A 19759-nucleotide genomic window follows, 5' to 3' on the forward strand; every position below is an offset into this window, starting at 1 on the left:
ATGACGATGCCACTGAGAATGTTACTGAGAATGAAAGGGAAGAGAGAGAAGTTTGGGGAAAACAATATTGTTACATTAAAATAAGCATCTATGTCTTGCCATTAACAGCCTCCTACAGGGTCACCTCGTGTTCACAGAATGGACATCAATTTCCAGGGATTTCCAGGGACATGGGGCACAAAATGAGTTGCCTGGAGTGAGTAAGTAAAAGATGCAAAGACCTGACATAACATAGGAATTAAAATTCATTAAATTGTTTAATGATAAGTTTGGTCGTGCTGTATATTTTCGCATCAAAAGAACAAAACCACCAATGAATTGATCCTAAGTATTGTCCGTGAAGCTTATTCCTCTGTGCCATAGACCTCCATTGCAGCCTGAGATTATTACAAACACATCAGTGAGCCCCACTGTTGCACTGGATGACATGTTCCTTGATTACCATGGACATGGACGCTGTAGTTTATTTTGAGTTAATCCCACTTACACTGTCCTGGTCTGGAAAATACTGAAAACCAAATCCATATTGATCTGCACTGAAACTTGACCCCAACAAATGCATTATTTACTCTAATTTGAGAAACATTTGCTTAATTTAGATTGTAATGTAACTAATGTAAACAGTCAAGACCAATTTGACTCATCTTATTTTAAAGCACATCTCATCATAATTTCCTGTCAGTCAGAGATGCATCTTAATTACAAAGGACATAATTATTCCAAAACAAAAGCCTGGTGGACAGACAAAAGGGAGTTTGTGGTGGCTGTTGATATTGTTCTATCAGCCAGCTCGAAGGGAGGAAGTCCTCTGTCTGAGCTGCCAGGCCTGGCTATTTTTTGGGCGAGGAGGGGGGAGGGGGTCCTGGGGATAAGAGACTGCCGTGTTATCTTTGTGTAAAAGGTCACACAGGTCTGGCGGAAGAAGCAAAAGCAACAACCATCTGTGTTTTCCACACACTCTATTGCCGCTATCTGGACCACAGAGAGCTGAGTGAACACACACTCATATCTGTCCATGCGGGTCATATGATGAAAGATGCATTGTCAGAAGAAGTTGGAAAGCCCCCAGATATGTTTTCCTTCTTGTGATGTGTGCATGGGAGTATTATTGTTTTGTGTATGCACATGCTATTGCTCAGAATAAATAGTACTGTTTATCAGAGGTGTGACTTATGGTTTGCGCTGGCATTGTGCAGAATGTTGTGTGTGTGTGTGTGTGTTTTTAATCATGTGACAAACCTTTAAGGATGATATTTCATTTTGAAACTGTCGTATTAAAAACAAAATGAATGGTTTAGCTCTGCAGTCAGTGCACTCTACACATTTCAGCATTGTATATGGGTTTAAATTACACAGTTTCAGTTTGCATGTTACATAAGTCACACAGTGTGCTCACACCTTTGGCTAGACTTGCGTGAGACTGTTTAAGAGCTCTGCCAAAGACGTGTGTTTTACTAGCAGGAGTATCTGCATCCTCCCAGTCTCCTTTGGCTGAGCAATGTGAAAACAATCACAGAGAGAGTAAATTCTGGCTTGGGGCTTTTTTCATGATCCTGTTGTTTTCCCTCCAGATCCTTTACTGCCGTACACGATCAGAATGGCAGTACTGAATGGCACGCACACACTTGCTTCATGTACACACATATATGCAGGCATGTACAGCAAAACACCTGCATGAACGCACTCACATCTTACAGGCTCAGAGCAGTTCTCTTGCAGGGAGTTCATATTATACTGCCAGATGGGACCTGAGTGTTTAAGGCCATTAAAATGATCAACAAAAAATACTTCTGAGATTAAGGAAATATATAATGCAGTAAAAAGAGAGATACGATTTCAACAGTCTCTCACAATGAAAGGGCGCGACAGTGCTCGTTAATCCGTGACGCCAAAAGCCTGCGTATAATGTTTTGACTGTGTTATTGTGCTTTATTTAGAGAGGACATAAATGCTTCTCTTTTTTATAGGGCTCCCTTTTTTAGACCAGTAAATCATTGTTTTTACAGTGCAGTTTGGGGGATTATCTCTGCAGCAATAGTGAAGAAGAATAACAAATTCAACTGTTATCGGAGTCTGACCTACTCTCTTGGCTTTGGGCTAATTAACAGCAATGTGACAGCTATTGTGCCATAGCCATGGCCTTTTACTACAGAGCAATAATACTTTGTTTTAATGTAATGTAACGGTGCTGCTGCTTTATCTTGGAGTAGGCTAGACATAACACAAACAGCACTTCTGAAATTACTAGTTAATGTGACCTGATGAGCCTGAGTCTCAATCATTATTTGGATTAGTTATGCGTCATTTTTAAGAAAGTGCTTATGCATGGTAAAAATCCACATTGTGATGACTACAGCACTGGAACAATAACATACCTCCAATATTTTTTAATGGAATATTATGTGTCTTTATTATTTAAATGACAACAATGACACAGACCAGTTTCATTGATTTGCTTCTGAGTTCTGGAGGCCCTGTGGGGAATTAAGCCTGTATTTGCTGCTTTTTGATAAAATGCTGACTTCTATGGTCCACCTGTTTACTGCAAAGCTGTTGTGTGTGTGTGCGTGTGTGTGTGTGTGTGTGTGAGCATGCATGCAAAGGCAGTCACTGGGGGCTGGTGGAAGGGGGTCCTGGCTTTACATTGTTGGGAGAGTGGAGGATACACTGCTGACGTTACAGTTTTCTTATTTCACTCAGGTTGCACGTAAATATTTTTATGCAAAAAGACACCTGAATTTTATGGGCACCAGTGTTTTTTTGCGGTTCTGTTTAATAATACATTGCCTATAATGTCACAGTTCTGTGTCAAAGACAACCAAACTCCATTAATCCTAAAATAATCTCTGCACTATTCAGTTTTCTGACATTTTAATATAGTCTGTTGTCCTGTTATATACATATCCTCTACTCTGAAGTAATCAGAATCTAAAGCTTGTGGCAAATACACAAGTCTGAGCTTTTGCACAGCTGGAAATCAATAAAACATGTCAATAATGATTCGATCCATTAGAGCAGTCAAACGCTTTGCCATCCAATTACAAAGGTGTTTGGGTCACTTTAAGGAGTGAAAGACCTAATCCTGATTGCCCTTTATTATCACATAAATCAATACCGGAACTTCATACACAGCCAATTTGCATAACTGCATGATTAAATGCCTTCTTTTCTTAGAAATTAATTCCATAGCAAAGCTACCACTGACATACATTACAGAACACACTGTACCACAATGGGGCAAAAACCAAAACATGTGCTTTCCAGTAATGAGCTGCATTAGAGTGTGATGTCACATAGCTGTAGTCTCAGAAGGGAATAAAAACACAGCACATTCATTCAGCCCAGTGTCCAGTCGCTGGCAAAGCAGGTGTTATGGATTGTCTCAGCTCTGGGAACAAGTTGCTGACCCCTTTCCCTGATCCCTTTCCTGTTTGGCGTTGTGTGTGCAGCCGAGTTGAGGGGAGATAGAGTTGGTTTGTTCCCTGCTACTACCGCATGTTTTTGCAGTAGTATATATATCCATTCCCCTTTTCTCTTCCAGTCAAGTCATGTTCCAGGTGGGGTGACAGAGCACAGCACGCAACTACAGGCGGGCCAGGAAATTTGTGTCCTCTGTCCAAAAACATGTTTTGACCGTCTGTGCCACATCTGGAGGGAAATTTACTCCTAGAGCCATTCTTTTCTGCAGCCACATTACACAATACTCTTGACAGGTTCTATTTGCACACCCTGCCAAAGCAAAACATATTTTGCGCAAACGAAACAACAACAAAAAAGGTCATATGTAGCAATTGTGAGTGGAATACTCTTGAGAGAGTCAAATTGGCACTGCTTAAAGAACCAGAGTAGAGCTATCTTTAGTCATCCAACTCAAAAACAAAAGGTTACTTTATGGCAACTATAAATGTGCTACTACTGACACATTAAAAATGGTCTTGGCTTCAACACTCCTTAATGGTTATTACAGTATCATATTGTAACAAGGGGAAGCAAAACAACTTAGTTACACTGATTTAATTTTTTTGGTTGTTGCGTATTGCGAAATACATTACTCAGCATTCTATTTACACAAATGAACAGCTTAATTACTGCAGCAAACACAATGGGTCGCATCTTCGCAGAAATTATTTCATATTTAATACCCTCTTTAGTAACATGCTTAATTATTTAGACAGTGTATCATAATCCACACCAAATATGTATTGTTTAATTAGATGACCCTCATGCAAGTGCAAAGATAACATGACATTATGACATAACCACCTCTTTGAGTCTGATAGAGCTTTGCACCTGCATCAAAGCTTAATCCTTCCTGCAGCAAACCATCTGGAATGGGAATTTTGCTGTCTGTATAATATATGGTGTATGCCTCTGCAGCAGTCAGGACCAGAGCCCTGCAGTGATACAGCACAGCTAATTATTTTATTGTGCTTCTCTACTCAATCACTATCCACTTCAACTCTGCTGCAAAAATCCCAGAAGTCTGTTGTATTGTTTGACCTTCAATGCGTGGGTGTTAAACCAGCATTGAGCTGTCAAATCAAAGACCCCAAGTGGGTGACGAACCCCAGCCTCCCCCTGTGTTGCACAAGGTGCCTCTGTCCTTGAAAGCCCATCATCAGTCCCACACTGAAGCTGGCCAAAGTTAGTCTGTTCCTCAAACATCAGGCTATGCACAGCACCATTCAATCAGCTCTGTTACCTAAGGGGTTAACATCGCCAACATTTCCCATCTGTTGCTAAGGAAGTGTTGCCTGTTGTGCAGGAAACAGGGAGAGCGGTTTCCTGTTATGAAGAGAGGTTTTTAAAGGGTTGCATTCATTCAATCATGCAACAGATGCAGGGTCAGGAAGCCCAGCCACTAGCAAAGGCTTTGGTGTCCTAGAGAAGCTGTATTTGGAAACTGCTGTTAGGAACCTTTCTATGCACTGTTCCGATTCAGCAAATAATCCATGAGCAAAACATACTGGAGAAAACACGAAGAAGAACCTGACTTCTGAGTATCTGTGTAATCCTCTCCATACATGATGTTGCAGTCATTTCAATCATGCAAAGTATGTCATGACACAGTTGAGCAGCTCATGTAACTATGTGGATCTTAACTGTCTAACTGTATATCAGTGAAGGGGCAAGTGCCATGCAGCAAAACGTGGGTAGATGTGCTGTGAAATTAAAAAAAAAACTTGTTGCAAAAACAGTAGCTGCATATTTAAAGCGTCCATCACCAAAATGAAATACTGGAGATGAATTGTGGCTTGTGGTGTCATTTTTATTGTCCAGAACTCTCATACACAGTGGGTTTGGTATTACCAAACTCTTGCACCTGCTGCCTCTAGAATATGGCACCACTGCACACATCCGTGGAGCAGTGTCCTGAAATAGAACATGACCAGATGTGAATGTAATAGTCCACTGATGACATCTGTGCATAAGCCTCTGCAGTAACTCAGATATAATGCTGCGCAGTGCAAAAATTCAACATATAGGCTACAGAGTGGGTTTGGTTCGCGCTCCGTGTTCGCGCTGCTCTGTAGTCCTGCCTCAGGAAGCGCCCAGCAGCGCCTCCCGTTTCCACACAAGAGCGCACCAGTTTACTGTAGCATCAGCACTGGAAATGCACGCCGGTCGAAAGCTCCGATGCCACTCTGCGAACACAGGAGTCTTCCACAAGTAGATTCTCACTGGAGAAAACCAAGACAACATGTTCTGTAACTCTTCCTTTACCACTTGATTCTCCCGCAGTGTGTTTTTGTTTGGATTAAGTTTCCACCTCATTTCGAGGGACACGGTCGGTGTGGGGAAACATGAGAATAACTGTCGGTTGCCGTGGATGATGATGTCCCACCATGAACGCAGGTTGGTTGTTAATCCTTTATGATAATGTGAAGAGTCCATAAACCAAACTTTACATGTTTAACAGCAAATAGTGGTCAGCGTGTGCTCGTGAGTGGGTTCATTTGTGAGGGATGGGGGCGGTGTTAATTCAAGAAATTGGTTAATTCTGTCTGAAAACATATGTCACTGGTTTATTCCCACGTTTGTTACATAGCTGCAAATAAATGTCCAGTACGATTTAATGGCGCCTGCTGTAGTGATTGAAATGAGTTAAAGGTCAAATGAAATATCAACAGTCTGGGGATATAGATTAATCACACAGTTACTGAAATTTCCATAGAAATGGTCAGTTTTCTTATAAAACAATGCAAGAGGGAATAATTATCAATACAGAAATTGGGAATGTATTTAAACCTACGGATACAGTTGCTTCCAGTGGAAGTCTCTACTGGGAAAATGCTCTGTTCTGGGATTAATAAAATTACAATTAGGATTATAATCCATGTCTGTGAAAGTAGACAGAGATTTTTCTATACAGATGGTCACCTGTCTTGCAAGTGCATTGTCCTGTGAAAAAGTTATAAATGGTTCTCTTGTACATGATTTCTGTACATTTTTTCTGTACATTGTATAAAAAATAATCTCCCATTAAGTTCTACAGCCATGTCACTTTGGATTTTAGACAAGTAGTTCAATTTAAGCAGGTGACATTTCATCATGAGAAAACAGTCTGAAATCACATCCTGTGAGTTTGGCACAGCCAAGGTCCCAGTGTCTATCTCTTCCTTTGTTTTTCAAACATTTGTTGTAATTGAATTCTTGTTGCATAATTCATATCCTGTTGTTTGCAGTTTGGTGCTTTGTCAGACTGGGACCCTTGTTTTCTCTCATTTTAATTGTTCTTTGACGCACTCAAAGGACCTTTTCAGCAAAAAAAAAGTGTGTGCGTGTGTATGCCTATATGTGTGGGGTTGTGTGTGTGTTTCTGTGTCTATGTGAGTATATGTTTTGTGAGAATCAGGGAAGAATGACGAGAAGGAAGTCCATTTGTGTTGTGGAAATCTGTACTCCTCGAGAGGTTCATAGAGGAGTGATGGGGGGCCATGCTGTTAATGTCCTTCCCCCATGGGCATCCTGTGTTTAGTCCTTCTAGGAGACTCTGCTGGAGTAGCTAATGAAGCTGGAATTCTTAAAAAAAAAAGCGCATTGTGACGTTAATAGATAAATAATTTGTGTAAGTGTACAGTTTCAGTTAGCATTATTTTAGATTGAGAGAATGTCTAGAGAGTGAGACAGAGAAAGAGAAAGAGTAAGAGAGACACTCAGAGATAGCCAGAGTGCACATAGGGTTTAATAGGATGTGCGTCAGGGCAGGTACCAAATAACAGGAAGAGACCAGGGGTGTACACACTTTGTTAAGTACGGGTGTGTTTCATGACAATTCTAAATTTCATAACAGCTTTAATGACTTAACAAGTTTTAACACCTAACTAAATTTAAAGTCTAAAGTCCAAAGCAAGATATAGATGCACAGTGTCAACTAGGATGTTATGATTACAGATTAAATAGTTGTTTCATCATCCTTCATGTTGCCATTTACAGAAAAGGAATTTTTCGACTAATAACAAAATCATCTTTAACGTTTTTGATTATAATTAGCCAATCATTTGTTAAATAGAATTCTGCTATAAGCATCCAACTTGCATGGGTCATTTGCCCGACAGGGAGATGTTATTTTTCCTCCTCCGTGGCTCTGTTGTTTTTCCTGCTGATAATGTTCCCTGCATGTCACTGACTATTGTACAGGACTTGACTTCCTCTTAGCATTTTATACCAAATCAGGTCCCACATATTTACTCTTAAGTACAGTAAGCTTATATATGTGTCAAGCAGTGAAATGAACCCAAGAAATGAAAACATTTTTTTTGTGGATTTTACATTTTTTTTCATTCACTTTTACTCTCTTTGCGCAGATTTTCAAAATCCACTACAAGTCCCTCGACCAAAGGTCCGCAGTCATCTGACCATCAAAGTGCAGTCCAAACTGATGCCCAGGCCGTGTCCCCCTGTCCATGGTCCAAAACCTCCTGTCGCCCCCAAGCCTAGGCCCCTGATTGGGCATCCCCCACACAGGGAGCCCTGCCCCCCCCAGAGCCTGAGTAACGGAGACCTGGACCACTCTGATGGGGAGACAGAAGATCTCCATAAAATGGCTGAGGAGAATCAGGACAAAGAGGAGAAAAATGAGGCAGAGTGTGGAGTAAATGACAATGGCACTGGGCACAATGACAAAGAGGACATAGTAGAAGGAGAAACTGACAAGGAAACAGAAAAAGATGTAGACAGATTAGATAATGATGGCGACAGCTTTGGCTCAGAGGACACAATCAAAGCAGAGGATGGTTCTACTGTTGACACTACTGAAGATGAAAACACTGACAATGACTTGAACCAGCCTGAAGGTGGCCATCCCACTGATGATGAAAATACATCAGCGCCTTCACTTCCTCCTGCTGAAATGGAGGATGAAACAGGAGAGGAGGAAGAAGGGGAGCAACAGATTTGTAGTGAAAAGACTGAAACACTTTGCGGCTATACAGGTCACTCAGACAAACATGTAGAGAAAGAAAACAGTGATAAACCACAATCACTGAGTCTTGGTGACAAGGACAATGATACTGGATTTAATGAAGTGGACAGTGGACAAAGTGAGGATTGTGCACACTGTCCAGACGAGACTGAGCTGGAAGCTGGAGGATTTGCGTTTGGATTCAGCGTGCTTCCCACTGTAACTGAGGAGTATCCCTATGATGTGATTGGCCCCACAGATGATGCTAGTGATACATGTGAGTCATGTGACCCAGCTGAAACAGGGGATACAGAGGTATGGCAACCAGAACGGGCCACCAAGGACCTCTCTGGTTGTTTTCGATTCACATCCAGCACTGAGGATGTGTTTGGGCCTTATTCAGTCATTGAAGCTCTTCCCGAAGATATGGCTGACACTGCTGACCCAGAGTGGAGTCAGGATGATACTGATGACAAACCTTCAAATGAACCTCAAACAGCAGGTGCTTCTAACCTGGAACCTTACTATGTGTCAGCAGATGATGTGGACCAGCTAGATGATAAGCAAGCCCTCTCAGAACAGGGTGAGATTGAGGAGGGCACCGAGCAGTTGAATCAGCACAAAGACAAAGCAAAGGAGAATGAGTCAGCAGATGAGTATGCAGACATTGACGATTCACTCTGCACTAAAGCAGATAACTTTGAGCAGCTGGAGTGTGTCTCATCGGAGGATTACGTCGAGATAGGCGATGACGACGAAGAGGAAGAACCGGAAAAGAAACACGTCAAAGGAAAAAGTGCAAAAGAGAGAACAGCTAAACGAGAGCAGGCTGTCATCAGCCAGCGAGCAAGCTGCCAGCCTCGCCTCAGGTTGTGCAACATCACAGTGCCAGCAGACCTAGACCTGGGTCGCACCCCAGAGCTCACCAACAGGGTGGTGTTTGCCCACACCACTGAGGCCTTTGAAGAAGACATTGAGGAACTGGACTGCCACATTGTGCCTTACTATGAAGACACAGACTCAGACAGTGAAGAGCATATATATGAAGAGGCGGGGTTTGACTCAGAAGGGGAAAATTTTGTGACACTTGATCGGAAGACTATTGTCACACGATCACGCTCTTATTCTGGGAAAGTTCCAGGTTATGTCCCAGAAACTGTACCGGAGGAGACAGGGACAGAATACCAGACTCATGACTACTGCACAGTGGCCTTGGATAAGAGTAATGAACCATTTAGCCATTCACAGCAGCCTGGGGTCAACCATTTGATCCCATCTATGAAGTCTCGCCGCTTCATGTTATATTCCCGGTCCGCAGAGGGTCCAGAATTGTGCTTGACCACTCCCACTGAGATCAGCCAATCTCTGAAGGATGACATCAGGATGAAGAGGAAAGATGATACCCTTTCACTCCCATGTGTCATAACCTCTTCTGGAAGCTTCTCCCAGCGTAGCCATCAATCATCCAGTGGTGTTTCCACACCAACCTCTCTAGTGGACATCCCACCACCGTTTGAGCTGGCATACATCACTAAAAGACCAGTCACCAAGAGTTCCCCATCCCTCCTGATCCAACATGAACCCAATGACGTACCTAAGAAGAAGAAGTCCTCCTTCAAGCGCTTTCTGGCACTTAAGTTCAAGAGAAAGACAGATTCAAAGGCTTTCAGCGATGGAAGTGTCCGCTCTTCACGTTCTTCCTCCGAGTCCAGCCACCATGGCCCAGTAAGAGTCATAGAGCTTGATCGCAGAAGCACTGGCAGCTCTCCTCAGCTTCAGTCCCACATGGTGAACCCCCCGCAGCGTACTTTAGACTTGCCATCCACCTTTGTCCTCTACAAAGACCACCAGAGGAGGAAAGGTGACCCCAAAGCTTTTAGCAGGGGTGTCTCTAGAGTGGAGTCCTTTGAGGAGCGATCTCGGCGTTCCGTCATGTCGCTGCCTTTGACCAAACCCCGCTCCATCTCCTTCCCCAGTGCAGACACCTCTGACTATGAAAACATCCCAGCCATGAGCTCTGACTATGAGAACATCCAGATCCCAGGCAGACCCATCAGATCCCACACTGTGACTGAGTTTTTTGAGGACCCAAACCGTAATACAGTTTCCTGTAATGAGAATGATGGCTATGTGGATATGAACAGTTTCGCTGGGATTGACAGCAAACCCCAGACATCAAAAGCAGACACTGAAAGGTATAGTAAAAGCTCAGTAACGTTAAAATGGTTTTATATCATCTCAAGCAACTCTGAGAGGGTTGATTCACCCAAGCTACAAAAAACATGTGTTACCTTACCTTACATGTTTTGCCTTTAATCATATATATTTTTCTTTCTATTAGCCCAGGTTTTGAGATACCTTTCCTTGGCATGTCTGCTGCCAACTCTTGGTGGACCAAAAAGTCCTTTATAGACCTAAATCCAAAACAATAGAGGTGAATGGCATTTTGTCTGTGATGCACACAGCACTCAAAATTCTCTACAATTCACAGACCTCGCTGTGAACTGTTTTCACAATGTTTCAGGTGGTCCAAATGAAAACTGTTGACTGTGTTCCTGCTGAATATTTTTATTGTAATTTTAGTGCTATGACCATCCCAAATGAAGTTCCAGTCACCTCCATTTTATTGGGGTTGAAGCAGAAATTTTAGAGGCAGATATCTCAAAAACCAATACTATCTGCATGGTTAGATAGCACAAACTTGGCTGTACTGACTCTTTAAGGTATTATGTTTTAGGTATTCATTAGCAACATCCATGACAATGATTACAACTTACACAGTTAATCATAATAATAATAATAATAATAATAAATTATAAATAAAAAATAAATAAAATAATAATAATAGATTAGTTGATTGACAGAAAATCTGTTGACAATTACTTTGATAATGGATTAATCGTTTTAAGACTTTTTCAAGCAAAGGTGCAAAATGTTCACTGGTTCCAACTCCTTAAATGTGGATATTTGCTTGTTTTCTTAGTTGTCTATGAACATATAAATTGAACATATTTGGGTTTTTGTCTGTTGGCCGGACAAAAATATGCTACATTTTCACTAGTTTCTGACATTTTATAGACAATTATAAACAATTAACCAACTAATCAATAAAATATGTCTATATAACATGTGAGGGTGTTAAGAGGGTGTGAGGGGAACCACTCTTAAAGTACTCAGCTAAGTTGTTAGCTCTGGACCTGCTCAGAGAGGCTCTTGACCCCTGAACAGCTGACAAATATACTTACACTGTATCCCAGATGAGCAGAGAGCACCTGGCTGAGTAGATCGGATCTTCCTCTTTTAGGAAAGTGTTCAGTGAGAGATGAGCAGCCTGCTGTGTCAGGCATTGCTGGCTTTGAGACGATGGACAATGCTTATGGGAGAGCTTACTCCTGTTTTTTCATTTGGTGGATTTAGAGGACACATCTGGTGCCGCTGCTTCCTCTGCAAGGCTGAGGTGTTAGAACAAGTAATGGCAATTCGGTAGCTCACTGAGCACAGGTTATTCACATTAGAAAAAAGTCATTATGGGCCGCAATTAAAATGTGAAGAAGTGTGGGGGAGTTCTTTTCACACAAGGAAGGAGCAGGATGAGGAAAAAGGTGAGACAGCAAGGGGGGTAATAGAAGGTGCAGAAGAATAAGAAAACAAAGAGTCTAGCGATAAAGTAATATGAAGGTGGGGGAAGTGAGAACATCAGAAAGGGAGCAAGAGCAGTTCTGGTGTAATTGCTCTCCTGTACCTGACACTTATGGTTAAGTTTAAGAGGGCTTTTATTAAAGTAGCTCTCTCCCGAGTGCTTCTCTTTCATTGGACCCTTGAGGGGCCACAAGATTTACTGCAGTGTGTGATAGAGTGAGGAATCACCTCAGTCAGACTGTACCAAATTACCCGACCTGTGCCACAGCTTCAGCCACTACAGGCCACAGTCTTTCCCATGTCTTAATAAAATAGTTGTGTTTGATGACCTGTGCGTAGTCAAAGAGACAGGGCATTACCAAGAGCTTCTTAAAAGGCTTAAGATAAGAATTTTGAGGCAAAATGCCTCTGCCTCAATTTGTTATTATTTCTTGTGGAGCCCTTTGTTTGTAATCCATGTGCAGCTAACTGTTGTTATTCCTACTGCCTTTCATAACTAGTTTGCCTATGTAGAAAAGGGTTTAGCTTGCAGTTCACATCATTTATGCAACTTTTCACACACAGAAACCTCATTGTTACCTCTCTTTCAGACATTCTGTGCAGCAGTACACACTAAATTTCCCCACTGTTTATTTCCAGTTTACTTTGAACTCTATACATATCTCAACATTTGAAACCATTCGATTTCCCAGACAATGGTCCCTCAATGAGGGATCTTTTTCTCCCAGTGATGTCACCTCGCCTTCTCCGCATTCCCCCTCGAGATGCTTCTGTTGCCAGGGCCGCTCTTTGGTGTGTGTATATTGGTCTATTTTATGTTTAGTCAGTGGTAGGTGTTTGTCCCTCTCTTTGTGTGTACATCTTACACTAAACTCTGTTCAAAGATTGACATTGCCGCTGTCCAAGGCTGCCTAGCTGATGATGGCAGTGATTCATTGAGAACACATTCAGTCAACATGGCTTTAGAACCCATAGAGAAAAAGTGGATTTTTGTGGTGAAAATGACTGAATGGCCTCAGAGCACTGCACACAAAAGTGCCGTGCCTACAGTAGCAGACACGCATTTTAAGGAGAACCTACAAAGCTGCTGTGCCACAGACCTGGCTTGTTTCCACTTGTGTGATTAATGTATAGCACCATTCAGACACTGCTTCAGCACAAGCTTACAGGCTAAGAAAAGAGACATGATCATTAGCAAGTTCCCATTGTGTACAATGAAAAAAGAACAGGCACACTAATGATCCATCCAAAACCAAACCAAGGTGTTTGTTTGTAGGTGCGTGTGCATTCATGTGCAAGCACACTGAGTTACATCTCAGCACGGCTTTATCAAAGATGAGGCTCCTGCTGAGAATGCAGTTTCAGCAAAATTGTTCTTGCCAAGTAGCCGTGTTGCAACAAATGAGATGTTGAAAAGGGTGTTTTAGCGGAAAAAAAGCCCAGGTTTTGTGCTCAAGTTAGAGCCCAAGAGGTGCTCTTTATGTCAATTCTAAGCAGTTTCAGGTAGACTAACAACAGTAATGCAGATGTGTTGTTGTCCCATGCACACAGTAAACAGAGCTGTTGTAGTATGTTCAGTAAGATACTGCAAATGTATGCAAAACTGTACATCTGTAGCTTACCCTTTTGCATCGTTTCCACTTCAAACAGTTCAACATGAACCTCTTCAGAGTGATGACAAAGCCCTGCCATGGCCTCTAAAACAGCTCCTCCACCCACTGTTATGTTAGTGTTAGTAGTGATGAGGGAGCCATCTTAAGTACATTGTTGTACTGGGTGGTGGCTGTGTGCTGTGTGGCGAGGTGGTGGACAGGGCGTGTCGTTGGCTCGCCAAGCCTGGTGCCAGGCGCTCTGAGGTCATTGCCAGGTCATCCCCGGGGAGGAAGTGTCCAGCCTAGGAGCTTCCCACCAGCCTGTTTACAGGAAATGCAGCACGAGGGTGGGGCTCTGGCGGGAGGCAGGGAGGTGGAGACAGGAGTGGACAGATTGGATGACAGGAGGAGAAAGGGGTCTCCGTGGTGGGGTGGAGGTTCCCAGAGTCTACCTTGAACAACAAGATGAGGTGTGGTTCCGACAGGAGTGCCAGGTCTGCTGTTATTGTTGCTCCAGTTTATCAGGAATGCCTCCAGCCTCCTGCTTTATAGACCCTGAAGTACTCTTGGTACAGAGTCATGGAGGACACAGAGAACACCGTTTCATATTTGGCCCTGAATCAAAGCATGTCACATGATGTGGGGTTATTAGGATCCAAAGCCATCTTCTATCATCACAGGTGAAGCCGCACCCGTCAGAGGCACACCATTTTCACAAATCACTTCATCAAACATTGTCTCAACAGCAGCAGCCACAGGCTACATGTAATCATCGCTTTTGCATGCAAGCAATTTAAATCTGCTCCCATTTTCTTAATCCCCCCATCAGTATGCCAAAATTCTATAGTTAGCATGCTAATGAACCTATTCAGCTGTTCATATTTCCTATAATAGCGCCATTCCAAGTTGAAAAAGGCCTGTCTGATTGCACCAGTATATATTTTAATACTCAATGTTTAGCTCAATTGAATTACATATTACAGGCATCATCAAATTCAGGTCTTTTCACCGAGAGTCATTGTGTCCTCCTCTGAATTTGACACAGTAGATTTAACTTTGCCATGTTATAAAATACATTACAGTCGGCTAGCATGATAGCATTGCCTTAATGATCATGTAAAAGGGCTTCATGTGTTACCAAATTATAATATCACACATTCACAAGTTTAAATATGAATAGGTTATATGAAGCTGATTGGAGATAAACAAAATCTAGATTTGGGATATTATGGTGGGAAATTTAGCTACGTTGGTGTAGGAGAAATTATTTATATTAATATAAAGCCATTTATAGCACTTTTTTTCTGTTGGACTTGCCTGGGGGAACATTATTATAGATTGGACACAACCATCCATTATAGCAAAGAAGGGACTGTGCTGTTGAGGGTCGAGGGTGAAAATGTGATAGTGAGAATCTGCAGTGCTTTACTCTTGGATGTATGAAGGAATTCCCCTCACCCGTAGAATAAATCAGAGCTTAAGAAAGAGTTCAAAGAAGACCCATCCCTCCTGTTCTCTTTCCTTCCCAACATCACACAGGAGCCCACCCAAGGATGACCTGTCCACTCTGAGGTCAACCATGAGTAATGTGTGTGGTGTAGTGTGAACCTCATGGAGTAAGAGTATGTCCAAAAGGAGATGAAGTCTAAGACAGCAAAAAAAAAGTGAAAACTCACAATTTCTCACAGTCACAATTTCCTAAAGCCCAACATGATGTTTTTAAATTGCTAATTTTGTTGCCCAACAGGCCAAAACCTAAAGATATTCAAGTTTACGATCATATGAGATGAATAAAAGTAGCAAGTTATCACAATGGAGAAGATGAGAGCAGAGCAATGTTTGGCATTTTTGCTTGAAAAACGATGACTCAATTCTAAAAATAGTTGCTGATTAGTTTTTTGCAGCTCGACTGATCTATTAATCGGCGAATACCTGCAGCTCTAGATGGGAACATCTGTAACGTAGTTTGAAATACAGTTAAAAGGAAACTCCTTACAAGATTCTCTCCATTTCTGGTTCTGGTTTTTTGTTGTTGTATTCTTCATATTCCTCTGGATAATCAGCCAAATATGAATGAAATTATAAAAGAATTTTCAGAAACAAGTTTTAAAATAATATTTTGAATCAAAGACACCAATCAGTCCCCTCAGAATCAAAGAGCATTTTTTAACATATAGCATTCTGCACAGATGAAGTAGAAACGTGTCATAGAAAATGCAGACATAATACTGTAGTTTCCCTAAATGAAGAGGGTCAAAAAGACCAGAATGCAAAGGAGCTAATGAAGATATTTCACTTTAAGTAAGCAGTGCAGCCTGTAAATAGCTCAAGCTATTGTTTATTTTTCCTATAGCATCATAAGTCATTATCAATACTTGCTATTGCAGAACTTAATGAACATGTGTCCTTGTGGTAGTACGTTTCTACACATTTTGCTACTCTGCTGCACTCTGGATCTTAAATTGACCCAATAGCACAGCTATAGGACAAGCTGTCCTTTAGCTGCTTTGGAAATATGTGTTATCCACTTATCATCCTGGTAGTGCGAATTTTGTCAAACATGCTGAATGGGTCTTAATGGGCCAGAGGACATTAAGAATTACCACAGGTAGCATTTAAAGGGATTACATGTGAAATGACCTAAAGTGTGCCCCCTCAGGTAAAGCCACAAAAGGATTACCAGTGTACTAACACAACTGTGCCATCTGTGAGAGGAACGAATCCTGAAAGGGATTACAGTGTGCCACTGGATGACTCCTTATGAGGGGTGGAACCGTTTAGAGACACACACAGGAAACGTGAAAGCATATATTTACTGTGGACTTGGAGTATTGCTCAGTGTTTTGAGAATAAGCTGCTATAAAGCTAGAATGCAGTTGCTTTCTACTGTAAATGTGCAATTTGGAATTTGTGTCCTCAATACCTCCTTGCATTCCCAAATGAAAATATTCAGCTTCTTACATTATGGTTATATATGGTTATTATATATAATTCTACAGAACCCATGCTATGGTGTGGATGATGTTATAACATTAAATATTCATATTTAAGAACCAGTGCTCATTTGCTGTTTTTTTGTCTTTTCTTCCCTTGGCAGTGCCTACACAGAGCCTTTCCCAATGAACCACATCTCCGCTGGACTGTCAGCTGACGAAGACCACGGGCGTACCTCAGAGGAGGAAGAGTGGGTGGCGGAGCAAAGTTATGATCGACAGGTGAGATATGGGATACAGAGACAAATGAAAGCAGGGTAGAAGGTGGTTAATTCAATCCTCTGAGCTACCAAATGGTCCAGCAATTCAACATAATGAGCAAAAAATGCTGCGAGGGCCTTATCGTATGCCTTAGGTTGGAATTTAAACTTCCATCAGACAGATTTTAATATCATACAAAGAAATAATAGCACTGAATCCATTGTTCTGTGGCACATATACAGGTCCAGATTGATCCATTTGATACCTTATTCACTGTTGTGTTAGTTGAAATGTATTACCTCAAACTCTCCAGACTTACATACAGTAAAAGGCAGCCATTTTACAGTAGCTCAGAGATGGCCCCCTCCCTTCCTGCTGCTACCTCAATAATATCAGGCCCTTGCTCTCATCATGTGACACACATTTCCTTGTTTTCTTCTTCTTCAAAGAAAAAATACAATACAATGAGGAAAAAACAAAGAGGAAGAGAAACAGAGAGACTTGAGTTGGCCCCAGGAACAGTTTCATTTAATAGAAGTGTGTGTTTGGTTTTATTTCAAAGGAAATGAGGATCAGTGTGTCTTTAATGTAGTATTTGTGAAATGCCCCACGTAGGAAAAAATAACACTGATAAAGCACAGGAGGCCTGCTGGTAAACCCCTAAATGGCTTCAATGTTATGTTTTGGCTCAGATGTTTTGAGACCCTGTGATTAGCCTCTAAATAAATGGGCAGCATTGTTGTCACCGCACACACATAGCCTCTCATACATAATGCATCTGACTTTAAAAGCCCTGTATTTGAGAAAGCCTTCGTGTCTATGCTGCACTGTAATGAAATCATCAGTCTTATTTTGACAGCAGAAATCTAACCAAAAAAATAAAAGTGAATTTGCTTTTTCACCACTCTCCTTGCGCCGCTGTTCCTATTAATGTTTGTGGGGAGTAAGTGCCCACAGAGAGCCTTTAAACATTAGCTGTGTTCATTCATCTCCCACTGTTCTCCCTTCCCATCACCCAGATTGATGGCCGATCCCGTGCATTCTACATTGCCAAAGAGCTCGTCGACTCAGAGAGACTGTGAGTGTCTGCACTCCCCATTTGCACACCTCTCCTGAATGTCATCGAATGTCTCAAATGTGCTGCATCAAAATCTGATGTTTTGTCTTTTTGAGGCACAGTATCTACTCTCCAATTCCTCCCAACTGCCAATTACTTGTGTCTTGTGTAACTTATTAAACACACCAACCTTGCCCCTGCCCTGCTACATACTTAATCGTTCTTCTGATGTAGTTTTCCCATCATGCATAATTTAGAAAATTTAATGAGTCTTGTAGAAAGATTAACATAGTTGCATAGAAGGTTGGAAATTCCTTTTCACGGTTTAATTAAATCTTGTGTTTCTCTCTTCTTGTTTTCCAGACATGTCAGCGCCCTCAAGTATCTTCAAGAGGTAAAAAAACAAAACCCTTTGCTGCCACGCCATAAGCGTGTCACACTAGCTTCAAATGTCTCCTGCTTCAAGGCCTATTACATTTTCTTGACAACCTACTGATAACATTATATCCTGCGTCTGCTCTCCAGTCTCTGTCTCCTTCTTCTACTCTGCTCAGGTTTATCAATGTTATTGCAGCAAGATCTACTTCCGGTTTTGATAAAGTCGACATGTTGTGCCCTGGTGTGGTCAGTTGTAAGATGACGCAGCCTGCGTTAACCAGGCGCTCTCGGTGACGCTGTCCTTGTATCATTATTCAAGTGATATGTGTACTGATACCTAAGGAACTTAATTGGCAGACTGCTACCTAAAAATCACAAAAAGGCTGATGGGCTGTTTTATGTTGGTTATATTGGATGCACGATATGAGCTCTTTATAACCAGGTTGGCTATAAAATTGAGAATTTTCCTCTCAGTAGATTAACAAGTATAGTTAATGCAGGACTGAGAATTTAAAGGTGAGCTGTGGTAAACCTCTCGAGGTCGACCATGCATTACAGCCAACTGTTGTCATCTATTTCCATCATTTCTCACTCACTGCCTGTCAAAACAAGACCGCATCCCTGCAGAGTTAGGAGCAAAGGCAGATATTCACCAAAAAATACTGCAAAAAAGCTTCAAAGAATTATTTAGAATTTGTATCGAAAGGAAAGATATAGAGAAGAGGTCAGATGGCAGCACATTTTAAAGAATGGCATGGAAGAGTTGCTATTAATGTTACGATTGCCAGTACAAACCTGACAGGTAGAGTCATTGAACCCAGAGAAGCCCATCAGTCAGCCTGTACCTTATAACCTTGAATAAGGTCATAACCTGAATTTCATATCTGTGTCCCCTCGCTATGAAAGCGTGCTGTGAGTGCAAAAGCAGCTGCTTTGTGTAATGTGTAATTGAATGCCATTAAACAGCAACTAATGCAAATATTATACAATGGACCCCATCTGATAATCATAAATCTGCAATCTCATCATGATGCTCAATTATACTAATTAGCTGCCGCATGCCAACACTGACAGAAACATATGCTGCAAGTCAATATGGGCATCAGTGCTTCAGAACTGACATTTTGGCCGCAATGCCTGTGTTTAGCCTGAATGATTAATTCAGTGTAAATGATCTGTTTTCACAAATTCTGACTTGAAAAGAGACAGAGAAACCTTGGCTTAAGCTCCTCCTTGGTGTAACCATGCCACTTCATTGACTCTTTTTGCCACCTTTCAAAGGTGACATTGAGGGCTTTTTCATCATGCTGTTGCATAATGCATAGGTACAGTGTTAGGGTCTTGTCATTCTTCAAACTTCACACTGGGATGTGTCGAGATGTTATTTACCATTTGATGCAGAGGGATGTCATAATTGGCATGAAACTTGAGTAATTCAGCGGCACAGCATGCACAAACACAGAGTTTGGTGATGTGGGGGGGGGGGGGGGGGGGG

The 19759-nt window shown here is 41.7% G+C and overlaps 1 protein-coding gene across 2 annotated transcripts in view; it reads left to right on the top strand.

Moving 5' to 3' along the window:
* Nucleotides 1–5615: 5615 nt before the first annotated feature.
* fgd5a (FYVE, RhoGEF and PH domain containing 5a) overlaps nucleotides 5616–19759 on the top strand; it is a 34154-nt gene continuing 20010 nt past the window's right edge. For both annotated transcript variants that reach the window (XM_046028511.1, XM_046028512.1), the window contains exons 1-5: nucleotides 5616–5856; nucleotides 7809–10599; nucleotides 16733–16850; nucleotides 17849–17907; nucleotides 18250–18280. In XM_046028511.1, the coding sequence (XP_045884467.1) occupies nucleotides 5847–5856; nucleotides 7809–10599; nucleotides 16733–16850; nucleotides 17849–17907; nucleotides 18250–18280 (3009 nt within the window). In that variant the 5' untranslated portion in view covers nucleotides 5616–5846. The remainder of the gene's footprint in view (nucleotides 5857–7808; nucleotides 10600–16732; nucleotides 16851–17848; nucleotides 17908–18249; nucleotides 18281–19759) is intronic.

Source organism: Micropterus dolomieu, linkage group LG18, assembly GCF_021292245.1.
Source record: "Micropterus dolomieu isolate WLL.071019.BEF.003 ecotype Adirondacks linkage group LG18, ASM2129224v1, whole genome shotgun sequence".
NCBI classification, from domain to species: Eukaryota; Metazoa; Chordata; class Actinopteri; order Centrarchiformes; family Centrarchidae; genus Micropterus; species Micropterus dolomieu.